Below are 21,831 nucleotides of genomic sequence, written 5' to 3'. Positions count from 1 at the left end.
GTCAGTGTTCACCCTGTGATAAAATGATGACCTGCATAGGGTGTTTTCTTGCATGCTGCCTTAGCACATGCTGGGACAGGCTCTACAGATGTAGAAATAAGTGGGTTATTGGTTATTAAGATGGCTGGATGAAGGTTTAATTATATTTTATATTGTATTTTACGTGAATTTATTCGTGCTGGAGTATTCTCATCCTTTACTGAACTAAGGGGCTGTTTACATGGCAACAGTTCTTGCGTGAAAGGTTAAACTTTTGTTGCAGTTTGGCCTTTTGTTAAAAGACAACAGCATTTTGGGGGCCTAAAAATGCAAACTTTTGAAACCGGGTTCCAGAGTGTAATCTTTTGTGACCACTTCTGTCACTGTGTGAACTGACAATGCGTGGATCTTGAGAACAGTGACATCATGCCCGCCATTTGTACATGTGTGTATGGTGTTCTATGGTGTGTCATTACAAAGTTATACTGCCAACTACTAGCCTGGCATGCATATTACAGCTTCTCTGTTTGTTGTGGTAAGCTAGTCCAATGGTGCATGCATATAAGTGCATGCGTGTATCCTACTGCCTAGCTTATTGCAGATGCTTTGTGCTGTGCTCATACAGGGGTTATTGCTGATTTTGGGATGTAAATTGCAAATCCGAGGATAGCTAAGGAATGATCCACCCTACTCTATCTATGAATGGCTAGTATCCTTTATCTTCATTGGTATAATTGGTTAGGTTTAGGCAAGAGGAGTGGGATTGGTTAAGGTTAGGGTTTGCTATCAGGATGGCATTGTCATGGAAGCATAGTGCCCACCCTCTAGTTATCCCCTGCTCAACACTGTTAGCTCTATCAGCACTGTTGCAGTTGTTAAGTGCATTAATGGAGCTGGCACCGTTAGCCGTTTGCCTGCATTTTCTTTCTTTTTTTTGGTGACTTGGGAGCTGTGTAACAAGCTGTAAAACCAACATACTACTTTAAAAAATATGTTATGGTGAAAATGTTACATGGGGTTGCTTATTTACGTCGACACACATTAGTATTCATTTTGAGTTTATTTTCACTCTCCTTTATCTCTGTTTTTGGTCTCCACCATCTCCTGAGGTAATTATTTGGCTTTTTAGCAGCTAAATGCTCCACTATGATCATCAGCTATTGTTGTCTATAGGCCATTAGTAATGGCACTTAAGTTGTGGGCTGTAAAACTAAAACAATGAGCTAAAAGACACTATGAATCTGAAGAGATGAAGGAAACTGTAAAGATTTGTAATAAATACTTGTGACTGTGTCGCTATGAGTGACCCGATTTCCATTGCACATAGTCATTTTATCCATTGTTCACAACAGTAAAGTACTCAAGCAAAAACAGTAAAAAATTGATGTATTCCATAGTCTGCAGCTTATATTTTCAGGCTGTGATATTTCATTCATAAGGTATTCTATTATGCTATATGTAATTTATGGCCTAATGTGGCTATAATGGTTATTTCTGTAATAAAAATATGAAAAGGTGTGGCTGCTAGTGATAAAACCACAGCTCTCCTTGTGCTTACAGAGCTTTTTTGCAAAGTTTAGCTGCATGGCCCACAACTTTACTGTTTTGGTTCAGGCTGCTGTTTTCAGCACAAAAAAACCCAAAAACCATCTGTATATTACCTGCTCAGCACCAAACAGACGGTAATGACCACCTGGTGTACATAGCAGAGCATGTTGTAGCTAAAGAGCCAGATATTTTCATCAGGATATGGTACTGTAGAGTATTGGACTTAAATTTAACTGAAAAGGTGATAATGTCAATCATTTTCAGAACTTGTTTCTGCTTCCCCCTAGTGGCCTAAGAAGGTTTAAGTTTGTGTGCATTTTATGTGCACTATTTCTGGCTGCAAGATGAAATTAAAACCCAATGGAGATCAATAGAGGTAAAACTGGATTAAAGTTAACTCTGGATACAATAGGAGCAGTCATGGATAGAAGCAAAACATTGAGTATTAATACTTCGCTGCCTTAACTGTATAGTTCTACTACTGAATTCCACGTAACATTTCTTCATGGTTTACAAATTTCAGAGCCTCTGCAGTTGCCAAGGTTCCGCTTCTGCAATCTTTGCTTACTGCTGCGTCAAAGAGCACACGGGTGACTTCTTGTTATAGGTCACTGCTCGGCCGCTGTGACCTACACATTTCCAACACCTTTCTGAAGACATAATGAGCCCTTTGCTGTGACATTTTCTTTGATTTTTTTTCCTCCATGTGCTGCGATTTTTTTACAACTGGCCTCGCATGGACATCCTTATGTTCCACCAATTGGCAATCAATACTGTTGTCTTGGCTCTCTCTCTCTCTGAAAAAGAAATAAACAAGCCCACTTGCTTGTGAGCACATCACAGTACACATGTAAGCACATTTCATCCCGCACACACACACAAATGGATGAATGATTTATTGTGGATGGTAACTGCGAGCTGAGGGGACTTCGTTTCCACTATGAGTTTTGGGGCTGTGAAACCTGAAAACAGTGCTCTAAAACTGCCTCAAATGCAATGTGAATCCATGAAAGTAATGAGCCGTGACACTCTCTCCACCAAGAATCATCTTTTATTCAAAACTCTGAGAAAAAACTTTAACCTGTGCTTGCAGACAAACTTTAAATGGTCAACTTAAAAGCAGGCGATGTAGAAAAAACCCTTATCCAGAGACAACACTAGAGACCAAAGAATGTCTGTTCCTATTAGGCAGTTGTCCTTCACGAGTCATCATGGCTGCAAGGCAGGGTCAGAAGAAAAAGCCACCCAATCCCAAGACATGATGATGAAACCGTGACAAATCAACTCATTCTTTCACTCCAGAATCTGCAAGTCGCTGCACCACAGGATTTTCGACTTTCTCTTTGAGTTTGGGAGCCAGTGAATCTCGCGACTCAATGGTGTTCATTTCTCTAATCCAATCCCTGTATAAAACCTCCCTTTGAACGTCTGCAGAAAAAGGGCTGAAAGGCAGCGCACATATATCCCCTCTCTTCGTTCAGCCCGCTCTCTGCCTGCCTCTCTGATCCACGCTCAGTGTCCGGGACGCTCAGGCGCGGCTTCTCACTGGCATGGAGCGGGGGGGATAGAGAGAGGCAGATCTAATTAAGTTTGCTGATGGTGAAAGTGATGATTATTCAGTAGGAATAAAGGAGAAGGGGGAAGAGGGTAGAGAAGATAACGAGAATAACTGTGGGGGGCTGAATACACCCTTCCCTCCTCCTCATGATCGTCATCATCATCAGCCAGCACAGCCATCATTAAAGTCATTATTCAAATGATTAAAACTTTTGTTAAGAGTAATTTACACTAAGATAATATCCATTTTAACGATCTAGAATAACTAGATGGTCGGAGTCCTGGAATATTAATATAGTTAATAAAAATGTATTGATGACTCTGGGTCTTTGAATAATTTATCCATATTGATTTTGCTAATTTTCTTGATAGCGTAATGACTGTTTATTTTGTTATGGAAATGGATTGAGCAATTTTAATTCTGTTAGTAGAATTAAAGAGAAATAAGACTCTAAATATGAAGGCAGCAGACAAAAAGTAAATCTGGAACGACATCACTTTTCTTGTGCTCTTTTCAGACGCCTTCACAAAGATTTTAACCTTTGAACCCTAATAATTTGGTTTGATTTCTTTTGAAAATGTGGGAAAAAAGCAATGTGCAATTTAGTAGAAATGTTCCACAAATTTAAAGACAATGGTAGATTTAGAAAATTGTTTTTCGAGAAACTAGGGAAAAATATGTAAGGGGAAAATAGGAAAAAAAATAGGGGAAAAATAATAATGATCATAATTACAAATGTGAAAGGACTGTGCAGATTTTTTAAACTTTAAACTTTTTTTTCTGATTTCTCATCAATTTGGGGGTCAATTTTCCTTTCATTGCTCATTGACCCCTGTTTTTAATGAATTCAAGCCAATTTGCTCAGGTTTTAAAGGGTTAATATTTGCAGTTTTTAATCCTAATTTCCTGCTGCTCCCTCGTCACTCACCATCCTGCATAATCTACATTAATCCAAACAGCAGGTAACTTCCTCCCTAAAATGCGGCTGATCTGACTCCAGCACATTGGCATCCTCTGACCATCGCCTCATCCAACCTGCCTGCCCCCCTCCTCCTCCTCCGAACACCTCCTACTCCCACTTCCTCCAGTTACGTCTCAGCCAACCGGGAGTGTGCTCGCTGCTGGAATAAATTAAATTGCGGCGGTACGGTGCAGACGGAGGGGAGAGAGATAGAGAGAGAGCGCCTCGAATGCCATTCACACATTCAGTGCGCTGGGAGTCCAGGCACCGTCAGCAGCATCAGCGGCTCTTCGTGCGCCCTGCATGCGCCCTGAGCGCGTCTCTCCAGTAAAGAGGAGAAATGAGTCAGAGGGGCAGCGACGCTTCTCACACGCGGGCGCTCATTTGGTCCCAGAAAAAAAAATGGTGTGTTTTAAAATAATTAGTCCACCTGGAAGGTCTGACCCTGTGCTCTCTAGAAGCATCGCGTCCGCTGCTACTCATTCCATTGGATTGGACATACTACTGCGCATCGTCTGGAAATATGCCACTGTGAAGCAGGAGGAGAAGAGCGCGCTCTGAGGAGGTTGGATGTCATCTTCTGTTTCGCTCAAGTTGCGCTGCCCATTATTGTGCGTCTGTTTGCATTTGTGGTGATAATCCACTTCGGGAAAAAAAAGAAAGTCCTTTGCCAATGTCGCCGCGTCTGTGCGCCCAGCCGAACCCAACTTTACGGTCCTATGGGATTTTGCGGAGACTAATCCTGACCAGACACGGACTACAGTACTTACAGAATACGGTAAAAATCATCATACTAAAACTAAGACTTTTTATGCAATGGTGCGTTCCTAAAACCCAAGTAAAACTGTAAAATATATAATATTTAGAAGTATTTGCATTATTTTGTACATAAAACGCACTGCAAATAGTATAACCTCTAAAACTGGTGACCCTGGAGAATTTCAGCCCTCTCAGTTCATCTTTATCCTCCTCACGCCCCAAACCACACTTACAATTTTCCTGTTCTCTCCTGCTTCAACACCTCACCCTATTCCTGTTTTTTCCTTCTTCCCGGCAGGACTCATCTGGAGCGCAGGGAGAATGAGGAGTCACCGGGGCCGGGGGAAACAGCATGAGTGGCCCGTGCATCTCCATTATTAGACTGACGGCCCTCATGTTTCTATGGAAGTGGTTAACACTAAGCCTGCTCCAGAGCTGGGTGTCAGTAGGGGCCGGGGCTGCCGACCCTGCCGGGGCTGGCTTCAGCGGCTCCGGCGGGCCACTGGGCTGGCTCCTGTCGGACAAGGGTCCCTTTCACCACTCCCAGGAGTTTGTCGATTTCACGGAGCGCTACCAGCAAGGATTCACCACTAAGTACAAGATATACAGGTGAGAGCGAGTGCACTGGAGCAGGGTCAGTGATGACTGCCTTGCATGGTCTGCAAAAGCTGGAAGGTTGTTTGTGAAATGGACCAAATGCAGAGATGTTGTGTAATTACTTACTCGTGGCCTTGTTTGGAGGATTGGTTTTTTTGCAGGATCTTAAGAAAAGTATAGGCAAAGGATCACATAATACTTTTCTTTGACTACAAAAGATGCAGATTTAGTAGGTGGCAAACTGTGGGATGAAGCGTTGAGACGATTACTTAGTGGAGTTTTGCATACAAATGAAAGCTCTGCATGTGTTCTGCACAGATGCAAGCTTCTTTGGGTGCAACTGGCTTCCGCCCACCTTTTATTTTTTTGTGGGCAACAGAGGCATATGGTTCGAGTACGATACAATCCCCCAGAATGCTGCATATCAGTGGAAACTCAAAGTGGAGATACCGCAGGAGGGTTTGGGCGAAGCAGCGGGACGTAACAGATATCTGACTGAGCCAGTTGATGTGTGACAGTGGGTAGACAGGATGGCTTCAGAAGTGTGTGGTGTGAAGTATAGTGGGTGTGTGCTCAGAAGCAGCAGGGTAGCTCACGACGAGGAACATTTTTTCTTTTTTCTTTTTTCAGACAGAGGAATAGAAATATAGGATTACAGGAGAAAATTTTAACATGCAAACTCCCACGTATGATCACAGGATACTGGGAAGCTGTCTATGTTCTTGTCAATCACATATAAGGCGTGAATAATAAAAAATATATGCTCTTTTAAAGTTTTAAAATGACATTAAACTCTGAATCTTGCTCGAAAGAAAGGATGGTGATTTCCGCGCAATCTGCCAAAGTTCACCAGCCATATCAACTGAATGATTTAAACTACATACTGTGGCAAAGTATAGTGTAACAGCAGTAAACCTCAACTGTATACCCAGCAGTCTTTCTTCATTTGAAAGTTGTCTGAGTATATGCAAGCGTGGGTGTGTGTTTGTGCTGCTATTTCCTCCTGAGTTTTATTCTCTTTTGGATAGAATCACCTCTGAAGCATTTGAACTCTAACTCAGGCTGATACTGAGCCACTACCTAAAAGAATTTTATCAATCTGAGGCGCCCAAACATGATGTAGGGGTAACATTCTGTGCGTGCAACAGTGGATGTATATAATGCTATTTATACATGTTTATCTCCAAAATTGCTATTAAAAGAGGATTTTGCTTTGACTTCAAGGTGCCGCGGTCCTCCAGAGGTGAAAATAACTGCTTTGATCTAGTTTCAAAATCAATTTGTTTCCTTCTGAGTATACATTCTTTCTAATTTCACAAAACCTTGATGTGCCGTTTTTAGGCTAACAACAATAAAGCTGACTGTGTGTGGCATGCACACTTGCGCGTCTTGTGTTTGCGGCCGCATGCTGTGCCAAGTAAGTTTTGTGATGATGAGAGCGTTGTTGGCGAAGCATCCAGCAGCCGTGAAGTGGAGGGGCCGGTGCCAGCTGAACAGAGGGTTTGAGTGACACTGGCATTTAGCAGCTGACAGGGGTGACAATGCCAGGCAAAGATAGAGAATGTAATGCTGTCGGCTTCCTCACATCCATCACTTCCTCCCTCGCTGGCTCTCTGCTGGTCGTCTTCTTTCTGTCTCTCAGGATGTCTCTATACCTCCTTTTCTTCCTTTCTTGTGTCTTTTTGTTCCTACCCAACCCTTGGCATGAATATCCAGCAGATATTTGCATATTTAAGAATCACAGTTTTACTAAGACTAATTAACTTAAGCATTCTCTAACCTACAGTATGACTTCTTTTGACCTCCTCCAGCAAATATCCAGAAATGCAAACTTGACAAGTCTATAACCCTCCTTTCCCCTTGAGCTACAGTGGCCTTTTCAGTTTCCTCTACAGAAAAGGAAGCTGATTAATTAGAGCAAAAAAATCCAATAGAAACTCAAGCGAAGAGAAATCACCATGTTAAAAAAGTGGAATAATGTCTCTGCATTGTCATTTGCTTCCCTCGCCTGGAAAAACAAGCCTTTTTAGGCTTTAAATATCTTGCACCCGAAGCACCAACCGTCATCCATCGCTGAGCAGTGGAGGGTGCCAGTTTTGCTGAAAACTGAAGAGATCACAAGTGCCTTCAAAATGCAACGCCGCTTTTTGTGTTCCAAAACATGACTTTTGAAAGCCAGAAATTTGAGGCACAGTAATCTTAGAGTCATTCGTATTGATCAGCAACTCAGTTCTGCTTCTTGCAGATGCATTATGGCCATTTATGGGTCAGTAAAAGGCTTGTTATTGGCTGTTGAATTGTCACCGTGACGTGTTGTAATCCAAAACCCAAACTGGCCAGTGAGTGGCCAAATTGTCCTCAGTTTGAACAGTTTTCCTCGATGATTATGCAGATTTTCGGTCCTTGGCGCTCTAGAAAAAGCTCGATGTAACTGCAGGCGAGCAAGCACATGTGATTACTGAAATAAAGACATATAAATTGTGAGTAATTACTTTTAATTAGCCCCTAGGTTAAAAGAAGTTTAAGTAAAAACATTATAATGCAACCTCTGCTTCGCCTTTATCTCCACGTCTATCTCTATTTTCTCCTTTCTTTTTTTCTCCCTCCCTCTCGCCATCCCCCATTTTTCCTCCCTCCCTTGTCGAATGATCTCAAACCAATTGCTCTCCCTTGCTCATAAATATTCTCCAGAGCTTGGCTGGCCTTTCCCGTCAGCGGGCAGGGGAGAGGGAGTCGGGGGGAAGAGAGGGAGGACTGGAGGAGTATCAGTACAGAGGAGGAGACATAAGAGGATCCAGAGCCTTATCCCCCCCTGCTGGCCGGTCACTGCACCAGAACAGCTTGTAGCCATTTTTAATTATAATACTTAAAAAAAGAAGGAAATTTTAATGGAATATTATTCAGTGTGTGGAAGTTAGTGCAAGTGTTTAATTTTTTTACTCTAACAACCTTTCATCTTCCGTCTGGTCTGCATTAAAAAGGACAGATTTAAAAGCTTGGAGAATTACAGCTTACTGTCACAGCAGTGTAATGTGAAGCATTGTAAGAAAAAAAAAGTGATTTTCAAACTGCAGCTCCTCTGAGTGAAAGAGGTTTTCTCTTCTCAAGGTCTGATCAAATGCAATAATTCCAGCGATGAATTAATGGATTCAGCGGATTGAAAACCAGGGAGAAACAGGCACTTTTATAATATTACTTCCACTGTGACTGCAGAAGAATGCACCTGTGATGTCAGTCTTAATGGCAGTTTTTGAAAAACACATTGATTCCTTCATTTTTTTGTCTTCCCCGGGTGACAAATCTCCGAAAAGCTTTGTGCATTCAAATTTACACTGACAGCAGTCAGCTGGTTGCATGCTGCCTCTTCTATCAGATATACCTGGGTGTATTTGAAAAAGATAACCAATTAACAGCATTAACAGCTCTTGTCGCTCACACTGATAGCATGAGTTCAAATTAGAGACATTTTTGTTCTGTTGCTGCTGTTCCACGCTTATCAGAGGTGGAAATGGGTGCAAAAAGAACAAAAGCGTGTTTTATTTAATAATTTAGAGGCTTGTGCTGTTGTGAAATCATTCCTTCGAACGTGAGAAGCCCTCGCTCTATGATTTCTGTAGTCGAGCCGTAGCCAGAGACAGTAGCATATTAGTCAAACTGTCAGCTCCTCCTTTCTTCTTCTTCATGGGCCATAACTTTTATATCACGCCTCATCTCCCATGTTTTCTCCTCTCTTTTCTCCCTGTCAGCCCACTGGCTATTGTGTTGACTTTGTGTGATGTAAGGTGTCTTCTCTTGTAATTATGGAGTGATTAGTGTTTCATGATTATGCAAACATGTTTGTGGATGGAACGAGATGCAGAGGTGGGGCTGTTGCAATACTTGCATTGCGCCGTGGAATCACGTCATTTAGACCTTGAGGAAGTATTGTGCTTCATTTGTCTTGTGTTCTGATTTTGCAATGGTGTTTTGAATGCCTTAGTTGAGCAGGACATTTAAAAGAGATTATAAAATTTAATGGAATACATTGCTACAGCTGCATGGAGTACATGACGCAATGAGGAAAAAAAGGGAGGAGAGGATTAAAGAAATAAAAACATCAGAATATGCTGCAATGAAGCCAAATACTTCATTCAGCTGTACCATAGATAATGCAGTAGGTATACAGGGAATGATGACTATTTAATTGTGAAAGACAAAACTGAAATGAATGGCATTTCTTAGATGAATACCTAATTTATCAAATCAAAGGGATGTTTTTGAAGAATTTGTCTCAAGCAGGGTTGCTTCAGGGAAACACTTTTATATCTTTGCACTCAGTGTTGAGGGTTGCTGATTGGTGATCAACAGTCAGTGACGTACAAAGAAGCATAGCAATGTGAACATGAATGTGAATACAGTGGGATTTGAATATCACAAAAAACAATTACCTCTCTGGCTGTTTCTTTAAAGGCCCATTTAAAGACACATCAAGCCATCAGTCAGCCGTCGCTAAATGTTGGGCTATTGGTGAACGACCTGTTGCCCTAGTCAATGCTGCATTGTTAGCCCTTTTTCATTTTTTTTTGCTGCTGATTCATCATGTTGAATTGAATTGTTGAAATCACTCTGATTGCCAGTATGGCAGAAAATAAAAGGAAGTTAGGTTAGTTAGTTACCACGGGCCGTCACAACTAAATCAGCCATTGCCACAAATAGATTTTTGGAGCTGGACTGTAAATTAGGAGCGTTATTGAAATATATTGTAGTATTATTTATAGTGCATCCAGCAGCAGAATGTCAGGAATATTGAAAGTAAAACTTAAACGTTCATTCTGCTGGGTCTAAAAGTTTGCTTTCACTTAACTGCTCCTCTCATCCATCTATGGGATCTGATCAGCTGTGCATGGATTGACAGATCAATTATCCACCCTGCAAGTGACAAACTACTGCTGAGGATAAAAAGAATTCATGGAGCGCTCGACCTGTTGTGCTGCATTCATGGACTTACAAAAATATCTGAATTTAGAGAAAAATGACTATGGATTGCACAGACGTTAGGCACTCGCATTGTATGAGAAACGCTGGATGTTTCTCTGTAGCCATTAAGCTCTTCAGCAGAAAAGATTTCTGATGGTTGGTGTTGTTGTTCACTGGCACTGTAAATATGCTTTATTCTTTCAACATTGGATTGTGTTGTTAATGTGCTAACAAGCTTACTAGTATCATGATGGTCTTCTGGTTTCCCTTTTTGAATGGTGATTACAAATAACTGTTGTCTGCTGGTATGATAAGCCATTTCCTCTCACACAGGCACAGAACTATTGGCCATCAGTTGTTGTCTTTGCAGTGTTTGTGCAACTTTTGGTGGAGACACAGACAACGTGAGGCAACGCAGCAGTCAGCTTCATTGCCACTGGTATTTGATGTTGGTTCTGTGCACGCCCTTTTAGGACTCTGCCCTTTACTAAAGGAAACAACATCATTGACCGCTCGTTCAAATGCCTAAAATTTGCCTTTGTTTCTGTTTACCTAAAGCATCCATGTGAATAATGACGGTTGTCTCTCACATGCAAGGCTCGATGTTGTTATAGCACCACAAAACCTCTTATCAAGGAAGCCAGCTACGTCATGTGACTATCACAAGCTGTGACTTAATCTCACTTTGTCCTTAAAGTTGACATTGTTTTCTTTACACCACCACTATGATCTTTCCTTAACCTTAACTAAGGGTTGTTTGTTCCTTAATATAACAAGTTCATATCAATCATTTTGTAACTGTTTGGGAATGCAAGGACAAACAGCTAGGAATGCCAGATCGATATAAAGCCTTGAAAGACAATGATAAACCCATTTAGTTGTTTAGTTTGGAGGACTTGTTGGGAAGACTGCCTTAAAGGTTTGTCAGGAGAGGGAATGGTCTCTAGGTTCTCAAGGTTCAACATAATAAATGGTGGTATACTAACATGGTGCTACTTCCACCTCCATTCACTTGCCAATTTATGCTCTTACATATATTTTACAATTTGAGGGCTTGGAGCCAAATGGGGAATAAGTGGTATCAGATTTTACAGAATGAATCTTTTAGTTCTCCACCTATTAATGATGAGGGTATTTTGCTGGTTAAATCTCCCATTGACAAAAAATGCTGAAATATTTTCAGGCTCTGAGATATTCTTATTGCAATTGTACAGACAGGAGACAGTTCTTCTCCTTTACCCTTTTTTGCAGGCACACACATATTAAATATGTTAACATAACTTTGGCCTAAGCTTCATCTCTTTACTAAAATCTTTTTTCTTACTCTTTTCATCTTCAATTTACCCTCTTGCTCTACGTCAATATCAAGATCATGTATTTCATCTGGTTCATCTTCCGTCAAACTCATTAAAACCTCCTCTGCTGTGGTGAGCCATGGCACTTAATGTATCAGGGCATGCTCTACCCACAATGCGCAAGTAAGCTTACACCCTTTTGGCACAGACCAGAACTTCACTTTTACTGTTACGCCTTTTAGTTTTCTTTTAATTACATCATTTTTGTCATAATTTCAGCTGTGTCCTTTTGGCACTAAAGGGATGTCACTGAGAACTTCCATTTATCTGTTGTGCTTTTTGTGATTCATGACGGCATGGGCTACGGATCATTACTCACTGAGATAGAGAAATGAAGTCACCACTCTAATCCTGTCGACTCTGCTACATGGCTAGTAGAGGTTTTCAAACCTAAATATCAGAGTAAACAAATAGGAAAAGATAGAGAAGATGGGCATAAGCTTCACTCCTGAACACATAGACATTTTTGCGTCCATCTCTTGATCCATACCTACACTGGTGGAGACACCATGGCAAAAACAGAAGAATTTAACACCTGCTACAGTCCTAGCCTCATGGATATTCTTTGCCAAACATACAGCTATCCATTGTACAGTCGCTGGATATTAAATTGGACAATCGCCTGCATCAGTTTCCAACAGGAATTTAGATACCGTAATGCCCTTTGTTTCACTGTAGCTTGGCTAGATCCTGGACAGTGCCATTCAACCAGGTGACTCTATGTCTATATGCCGGCCTGAGTGCCGATCTGAGAGGACTCTGGCGAGAGAGAGAGAGAGAGAGAAAAAAAAAGGAGGCATGTGCTTCAAGATGACTAAGGATTCGGGTGACTTTAGGAATACTGAAATGCTCTCCCATTCTTGCTAACCCTGCGTCCCAGGAGAATGTACTGTTTTAAGCCTTTTAGAGGCGACTGCAGTGCGGAGTCGTTGCCCATGTTTAGAAAGAGCAACGGTGCGGACATCTTGCTGATGTCAAGCAACATATCCTCATAGAGCCGTTTGTGTCATATCCTACAGAAATGCACACACAATAGTTTGTATGATATCCCACAAATTAGTGCCCCACAACTGACATTACTTTCTCAACACACAGTTACATAATTAATGATGGTTAAGTAAGTTACATTTTGGCAATATAGGTTACTGCTGTTAAGTTTAGGAAAAGTAACATGGTAAGAACATACCCCAAAATTCACAGGATTCCAAAGGCTTTGGATAAAGTCCTTTGTATGACTTAAGGTGCATTACTTTTCGTAGGTAAACAAATGAACAGTTTGTGAAAACAGCCTCAGTCAAGATTAGTAAAAAGACCCAGCGACGTCAGGCAATGCCAAGGCAATGCCAAGGCAATGGTCAGGCCAATCAGGGGCCGCTGTGTAGTCTGCAGTGCACAGCGCAGTCTAGAGCATGTTCCAGGACACCAGGACATATTACAGTGAAATCATTATTAAACCAGAGGACGTGGATTACCAGAATCATCTTGGATGCCTTAAACACATACTGCCATCAACTCAGGGCTACAATTTGGAAACATGGACAGTATGGAGCAGCAGCCTACAAATTAAGAATATTAAGGAGGCACAAATGGACAATGCAATGCACAAGTTGAAGGAGCTGATAGGATCAAATTTCATTGGTGTTGTACCTCGTATGATCTTGGGCGACTCATGGATTAATTCACATAAGCCACAGGACTGTGAGATGAACTTTGTCATAAACTCACAAACATACTGTTTTGAGCAATCTGAGGATAAGGAGATACTGTATCTCTCAAAGTAGAAAAAGGTCAATTGAATAAAACTCTGACTTTTCCACTTCAGCATACTTACAATAAACAACAATCTGATGGATGCAGTTTGTTCATCTCACACTGCATTTATTGTTGGTGCTATGTTTCTTTAAATGCAGCACACATTCCAGCACTTCCCCTCTGCCTCTCCTCTTTCCAGGCCTACGTAACCAAATCTAATCTGACCTTGTTGTACACAATGCAGAATGCTTTTGCAGTCGAGGCTGTTGCTCCTCAGTGCAATAGTCTGTTGTTTGTTTGTTTCAAATCAATATATTACTGTCTGGAAGTTATTATGATAAAGATTTTTTTTGCAAACACATGGCAGAACATACCCAGAGAGAGCAGAAGTGTCTATCGAGATACAGTTTTCATCGAAATGCAGTTTTCTCTCACGCATGAATGATTTGTTCGATGACAGACTTGTGTTGGAGACAAGTCTATTGTCCTTCATCTCTGAGGTTGAATGTGTCTCCAGGACAGAAGCAAAGCAGCCTTCTCCTCTCGATCACCAGCAGCGATGGCAGTGACGAGGACCTCATCCAGCGCAGAGCTTATGGCTTCTGACAAGTGTGTGATGGGGGAGTTATCAGGGCCAGAGGTCCACGGAAGCAGCTTCCATGAAAGAGAGACTGTGCTTCAGTGTTTGATAGGGGTGTCACGATTCTTAAGATACAGAATTCGATTAGATTTTCAGTTTTAAGGTCACGATTCAATTCAATCTGACTCCGGATAAGCGGAAGAAAATGGATGGATGGCTTTTTTTTTCCAGCACCAAGGTTTATGCCATTGTTAGACTGCTGAGTTTTGATTTATAGAAAACATAGACTGTAAATGAAGATGGACTGCATGACAGCTTCTCAACAGTCAAGCCAAAACATGTCAATCGCCCCCTGCTGGCTGGCTGACATAAAGGTCATGAACCTTGACCGCTCCATTTTAGCATTTGGGACATGGGCCAAATAAAATTACACATAATATAAATGTTTCCCAAGGATGATTTCTGTCATTTTAGATAGAAACGTGAAAACTTAAACATACATCAGCATGGTACATTTTAAGTTGTTAACTGATGCTATAAAAAGGCCAACACATTAGCAAGCAGCAAACAGACTGCATATTGTTGAAACGGTGAGAATATGGATAACTTTTCGATGCTGTACATTTCATACGTACTCTACACTTTAAGTTTTAAATTCATCTTGTTTTGTTTTCTTCCCTTCTTCTTCTGCTCTTGTTTTTCCCAACTTTCTTCTACGCATTTATGCTGTTCAACTTTTGGCACAGGGACCATGGAGCATGCACAGAACACCTAAGCCAGTTCATGTCTGGTTGAAGAGAATACTTGAAAGAGTAAATCAATTCCCAACCACATTGTGTAGGTGTAAGATTTTGACTAACGCAATAATTTGACTTTTTCTAACATCATGTAAACTGAATGATTTACAACCACTAATTCAGCCTCCACAGTGTGAATTTGCCTCTTGTTGCACCAACGGAAATTCTTCAACACAATTTTGATCATGATTTTTCATAACTTATTTGTGTTATAACATTGTATAAATCAAACTCCCATATTATAAAATACCATAAACACAGTTTTAAACCTATTCGAATGAGATGTAAAGCTGTAGTTTGTCTTTGTCTTTACCATAAGTGTTACTTGGTCTGTCCATCGCACTGATGTCACTGAATACAAAGATATCAGTAACAGTGCTTAGAATAATAATTTGGCAAAATAATACCTTGATTAGAAAAATTCATATTGAAGAAAATCAGCTGTGAACGTGTTAAACAACAAAGTGTGTGATGAAAAACACAGAGTTTATGCACGTATGTGGTGACACAGTGTGCAGCTACAGTGATTAAAATTTAAAAAGCCCATGCAGGCATGTCATTGACAGAAAGCCACTGTGTCATGAGGTGCAGGATTTAAGGTAGCTGTTGGCTCTTCTATCTTCTGTTCCATTTGTTTGTGTGTGTGTGTGTGAGGTGGGGTGTCTGTGTGCACAGCGTGTATTAACAGTATGTGCATGCCTCATTATGTACACAATGTGATTCTAGGCATTCCTTGTTTTGTGTGTGAAGAGGAGTCTCTTGTCAACAGTGTTATGACAAATAGCAGTACAAAAGGGATCAGCAGTCTTCATGTCGGCAAACCCTCCTGCAAATCATGCTCTCTCTCTCTGACTTGCCCTTGCTTTCTGTTATCTGAGGTGTGGTGATATTCATGGGAGCTACAAATCAATGAAGCAATCGCTTTTTCAACAAAACTCACCCCCCTAAAACATTTTGGAACTGTGGAATACTGTGCAGTAAGGAGGAAAAAAAAGACAGCTAGAGTAATTCCCTCAGCAAACTATGGTAAAATTTCCCTTTCTTCTGAGAAAAATAGTGAAAGGAAGTTAATTTAAAATGGTGTTAAGCAGTAAAAATGTTTTTGGCTAGGAGATGAAAGCCAGTAATCAGTTCAGTTGGACACATTCATGTCAAGGAAGTGACCATTTATAGCAAATATTTGTGTCGTCTGGCAGAAAAAGGCTCTGCTCGTTTAGGGAGTTCTCATAGAATCAGGGCAACAAGGATGATTTCTGTATCTCCACACACACACACACACACACACACACACACACACACACACTGAGATATTACATTAGTAAAGCCAACAATACCAAAAGCATAATATCTAAGGAGGAAGTTGAGGTGATGGAGGAGACTGCAGCAGAAAACAGAGTGGCCGTGAGTGTATCAGCTCACTAATTAGTGAGAAGTGTCAGGTTATTAGGGCCACTGAGTACCCTGTACACATTTGATTGGATGCTGCTAGTCATCTGGTAGCAATGAATGAGCCACTGGTGATGGATGAAGTCACTAAAGCTAATCATGGCATAGCAATGCCCATTATAACCCACCATTGACTGAAAAATGCTTCATAATGTAAATTAAAATGGAAACACTGCCTTGCGGATGTATGGCTCCATGAACCAGCCAAGTTGCAGTTACAGTTTACATCCATGCCTGTCCAGACTCATATGTAACCATGACAGTTGACAGTGCTTCAAATGTGGATGTTGTGATGTCAAACATTATGATGTCACAGTGAAGTTGGCCTTTTAGATTTAACATGTCATTTTACCCCATTAAACACTTATGTGAGATTTGTCACAAATACCATAAGTCATGATTATTGACTTATGGCCCAAAAAATGTGTTTTATGAGGTCACGGAGACCTTGACCTTTGACCACCGAATACTACTTAGTTCATCCTTGAGTCTAAATGGAGCATTGCGCCAAATTTTCGAAATGCCCTCAAGGTATTCTCAAAATATCACATTCACTGAAGTGAGTCAGACAGAACGCCAGGTCAATGGGACCTTGACCTTTGACCACCAAATTGCAATCACTTCATCCTTGAGTCCACATGGATGTTTGTGCCAAATTTGTAGAAATTTCCTTAAAGAGTAAGAGTAAGAGTAAATAAAAACACATTACATGATGTTGACTGATGTTTTTATTTTTATTTTTTAAATGTATCTAAACGTGCATGTGCGACATCCTTGTTAGTGGTCTTAAAACATATCAAGGCTCTGTATATAGCTCCATCATGTGTGGTCCAAGATAGCTACGTCATAATACATAGCCAAACAGAGCAGGTTTGATCTATGAAAGCTGACCAGACTGCAATTTTAACCATTTTTTTTAATGGCTGTAATTAATACTGGCTGGACTACATGCTATGGCCGGTCAGAGTCAGGCAATTTCCTGACACTGTTCCTAGGAGCTTGCCTAGCACACACAAAAGTCATGACAATGATTAACCTAGAGAGACTAACATTTGCTATCATCTACCAACACTGCAGCTCTCTGACTGAAAAGTTACAACAGGAGGACAGGATTTATTGCTAATGTTAATGATTTTATCTCCAAATTAAGATATGTCTGGCTAACATTAGTTAAACTAAGCATAAATGCAAACTTAGTACATTGACGGACAAAGTCGGTGAAGTACTGGTATATGATAAAGGGTCGGCTTTACAGAGGCATACAAATTTTGCTGATTTGCACCTGCTTCTGACAATAGTAGAACATTAATGTTAGCCCTCCTGAATATTTATATATCATTAACAGTTTAAACAGGTTGATTACAGTAATTGTTTGTGGCACTAATGTGTGTTTCTGCGCATTACTTGACATAATGACCTTTTCTTCTTTTATAGTTTCTTAACCAGGAGAGTTTTCTGAAAAAAATGAATAATAATTAGTGACTTGAGGCTCCTCTTTAGTCCATCTGTTGAGTATTATTTTAAACAGTAAAATTTACAAAGCTATGACACTAAAGCAGAATAAGAAGAGTAATATTTGATTGCATTCATTTTCACCATTTCACATCATCAATGTAATTCATCCTAATCCTCTACAGGAGAACGTCCGCTGCAATGGTCACAGTCTGAGGTAGTAGTCGAGTGTTTGAAATGCGTACTTGAGTAACACTTAGTAGCTTCAAAGGCATAAAGAAGCAAAAAGAGCAGGAAACAGTGTGCTGTCTTGTTTATAGGACCTCTTGGCTGGCTTAATAGGATTTTCACAAATTAATGGTGTGATGTTTGTTTGATGTTGGTGGAAAACTGTTGGTGGCAATTCCGTGAAGCGTTCACAACCAGCAGCCATTAACTACATCATTACGCTCTCTTCTCTTGTCTTGATCTTGCTTTCATTCCGTGTTTGTCTCCGCGGTGGGTGGATTACTAAAAGACACGAGCGTCTCCATCTTCCAGCCCCCCCCCCCCCCCCCCCCCCCCCCTCCTTTTGTTAAGGCCGGATCATCAGAAACTCAATTAACAAAGTTGATGTGTGCCACAATGAAGGTGCCTTTCAGGAAAAAGCTCAATATCCAACTGGCATTTGTAGAATTTCTTTTGATGTCGCTCAAATAAAAAGCCTTTGTATTTGTAATTCTTAATTTCTAAAATCATTTTTCTGTTGCCTATGGCATGTTCATATTGAGAAGGATCAATGTCACATCAGAATATACCAAGAGGAGAAAAATATCAAGCTGCAGCAAAGGAAAAAAAAAAAAAAAAACTGCAGTATTGAAAACAGCAGGGCAGTTTGCATGCAAGGTCTTCCAAATAAATGTAATTTGGTTTATCTTCCTGTTTGAAGCATGAAGGATTTTTCCCTCATTTTGCACAATTCTCTTTGGGGAGGTCCTTGAAATAACATTGAGTCTACATCAACCAACTGTTTTGTGCAACGGGTTATTTTGGTATCTGGGGTAACCCAGCTACAAACACGCACATATGTTCTCATTCAGGCTTTTTTTGATGATGAGCAAATGTTTGTCTCTCATCATGGTAAGGTAAATGTTGTTGGTAGCTTGTGGTTTTTTTTTTGTTGTTGTTTTTCTTTCCACGGGCAGTTTTGGAACCGCTTTGAAAAATGCAAAACCAATTCCAGTAAACCCTATTATATTCTTTCACTGGATGCCATTTATTTTGCTTTTTGTCTCTTGCCCTGTTTTCTTTTATTAAAATGAATGCAGTCCTCCCAGAGCTTTGATTATTTTTAAAACGTATTTGTTTAAATGTGAAGAATGACAAACAATTGTTGTGCCAATTATAGTTTTTCTGAGTCAACCCTATCTTCTAGAAATAATATTTATGTACTTCTACCACCAATACTATCATAAGTAGGTATACAATTAGAGAGAATTGTAATGCTGCTCAGTTTATGTTTTTTGGAAACATTGGCAATTAAGTTGCAAAGTGTATGGAACGAGAATAGTAACAGTAAGCTTTGGCTTGGAAAATAAAATGTGGCGCTGGAAAGGGAAACACTGGCAGTGACAAAATCCACAGAAAAAAAATGAAAAAAGAATTAAACTGTTTTATTTTGATATTATTTTGCAATGTGATGTCTTTTTTAAATGAAAATCTGCTGATGTTTTTCTTCATGTTTCTTTTTTTGTGTGTCAATTACTTCATGCTGATGACAGCAGCGTAAAAACAACTCAACACTAAAAGATAAAAATTAGACGATTGTCTCTGTAGAACACATCAGAATGCAAAATTATATAAAAAATGAATATTGTTAATGCCTGTGTTTTATTTTTTCAGTGCCAATGTTTCCTTTTTTGATGTAATAATTATCTCTGATGCCAAAATGTACTGCCACTGTTCTAGCTCCATAAAAAGTGTTGATACTAAACTTATCTGAATATAGTTCATATTTGTATATTTGTATATATTCAGGCAAACATTAACCCAATTACCAGAAAAAAATAAAATAAAAAAAAATTTAAATATATACAGTATATAAATTGCATTGTAAATTATGTTTCTGCAAACCATCGATATGTTACATTTGTATGTTAATTTATGGTGGATCCACTGAAACTTTACACTTCACCAATGTTGCGATTTAGGCACAAAAACTACATTGTGGTTTGGAAATGCCACTGGAAAAACAACAGGTTCCCAAAATATGACCCATGATTGATGCCTAAAAAGTGCTGGTAATCTGTGACTGGTCGTTAAAAACACCCACAATTGATGCCTTGATGCCTAAAAGCTGCTGGAAAAACAGTGACAGGTCGATAAAAATCACACTTATTTGTTGCATAAAAAGCTGCTAGATAAACAGCAACAGGTCCTTAAAAAACATCCATAATTGGTGCCTAAGAAGCTGCTGGGAAAACTGTGATGAGTTGCCAAGAACACCTTAATTTGGTGCATAAAAAATGCAGGAAAAACTACAGCAGATTGATAAAAAACTATTCTTATCTGTAAAAACAGTGACATAGTCCAAAACTGGATTTGTCTTCTTTATTTTACCATGTAGACAAACCCCCAACCATAACCAAATCTAAACGTTGAGAGAAACCCAGACTCATGCCTTTTATTCCAATGATTTATAGAAAAATTAAGCACTTTATTCGCTGGGGGAAAAGTTGCCAGTGAGCATAGTTTGACCTGCAATTATGTTGCCCATCAAAATCTAAATGGTAAAATTAGAAATGTAATTTCTCTGAGACAGGGTGGTCTGTTTGTAGAGCTTCCAATATGTCACAGAGTTCTCATGTGAAATGAAAGACAAAGATGTAATTTGAATAAAAGCTCAATACTGCATTAAGTCAGAGGTGAAATTAGACTTTTCTGAGTCACTCAAGTAATTTAATTAGTTTCTTCCCCTTTGTACCACTGATTTGGCTCAAAATAATTGTACATTAATTATATAAGAATACAAGGGGAAAAACGATTATATATGCAATCCTCGGCTTCTCCAGTGTGTAAATAGTATGCATTTGCTTTTAAAATCACAGTTTGAATGCAGAGTTTTTGATATGAGGAGCAATGATCTGGACCTAACTGCTGTAAAGTCATTATACAGTGTCTGAGTAAAACAGCGAGGAAATGAGAGGTGGAAGAAGACTGTCTTCAGAGGAAATGGGCTCTCAGTTGGAAAGCGTGTATATATGCAAATATTCTGAACACCTGTGAAAACAATTACAGTTATTTTTTTCCCTGTTTAGCTTTCTGTGTCATTCAAATGTTCTTATGATGAGTCCAAATGAGAATGCGTGTAGCTCACCACAGTAACATAACATGATTGAGACAGTTGATTCATACTTGAAGCCGAAGATTTTGACCATAAATTATATTTTTTCTATAAACTCAAAAAAAAGGAATCTCCAAGCTTTTCTTTTTGTGTGCACATGTGCAGTAGGTTTCATTATACTGTGCAAATTCATTTTATGTAACAGAGGTCTGGGTCAAGCATGAATTACATGAAGTTCTCACACGTTGCCAGTCATGTGAGTTTGTGTGAACAGTTCATAAATGGGCCACAGAGTTGTTCAGGCTAATTGGAACAAACAACTGAATTCATGCGCAAATCCCTCTGAAAGTATCACAAATTGACTATGCATTACTCTAGCCTAATTTAGCATGGTTTTTACCCCAAGTTTGAAATATGTGGTGTGGCCCCATGTGTGATTTGCAATCATTTAATAGAATCGTGGTGCAGTCTTAGCATGGCTTGTGGGCTTTTGATTAACCAGAGGGTCAGGCTTTCACCCCGCAGAAGGCCTTTATATAGAGAGTCCCCGAGGTATTTCTCACAAAGAGTCATGACATGGAGGCCAATCTAAACAATAGTGTATGTGGGCCAATGCCACCGTAATTTCTCATGTGATATACAATAGCACATTTTAGATAGGGGCGGTATGGACTGGGATGGGATTTAACTTGGTTCTTGAAATGTAAAAAAAAAAAAAAAACTTCTGAAATTAGTATCAATCTTTTTTAAAAAAATTGCATTCATTTAT

At 39.8% G+C, this 21,831-nt stretch overlaps 1 protein-coding gene across 1 annotated transcript in view; it reads left to right on the top strand.

Annotated features, from left to right (window-relative positions):
* Positions 1–4,551: 4,551 nt before the first annotated feature.
* Positions 4,552–21,831, top strand: part of brinp3a.1 (bone morphogenetic protein/retinoic acid inducible neural-specific 3a, tandem duplicate 1) — a 62,923-nt gene continuing 45,643 nt past the window's right edge. Inside the window, exons 1-2 of the mRNA XM_042481951.1 lie at positions 4,552–4,824; positions 5,104–5,414. Coding sequence (XP_042337885.1) covers positions 5,158–5,414 — 257 coding nt within the window. The 5' untranslated portion in view covers positions 4,552–4,824; positions 5,104–5,157. The remainder of the gene's footprint in view (positions 4,825–5,103; positions 5,415–21,831) is intronic.

Source organism: Plectropomus leopardus, chromosome 3 (genome assembly GCF_008729295.1).
Source record: "Plectropomus leopardus isolate mb chromosome 3, YSFRI_Pleo_2.0, whole genome shotgun sequence".
Classification (NCBI taxonomy): domain Eukaryota; kingdom Metazoa; phylum Chordata; class Actinopteri; order Perciformes; family Serranidae; genus Plectropomus; species Plectropomus leopardus.
The sequence above is the reverse complement of the archived record's forward strand: the minus strand, read 5'-3'. Positions and strand labels throughout refer to the sequence as shown.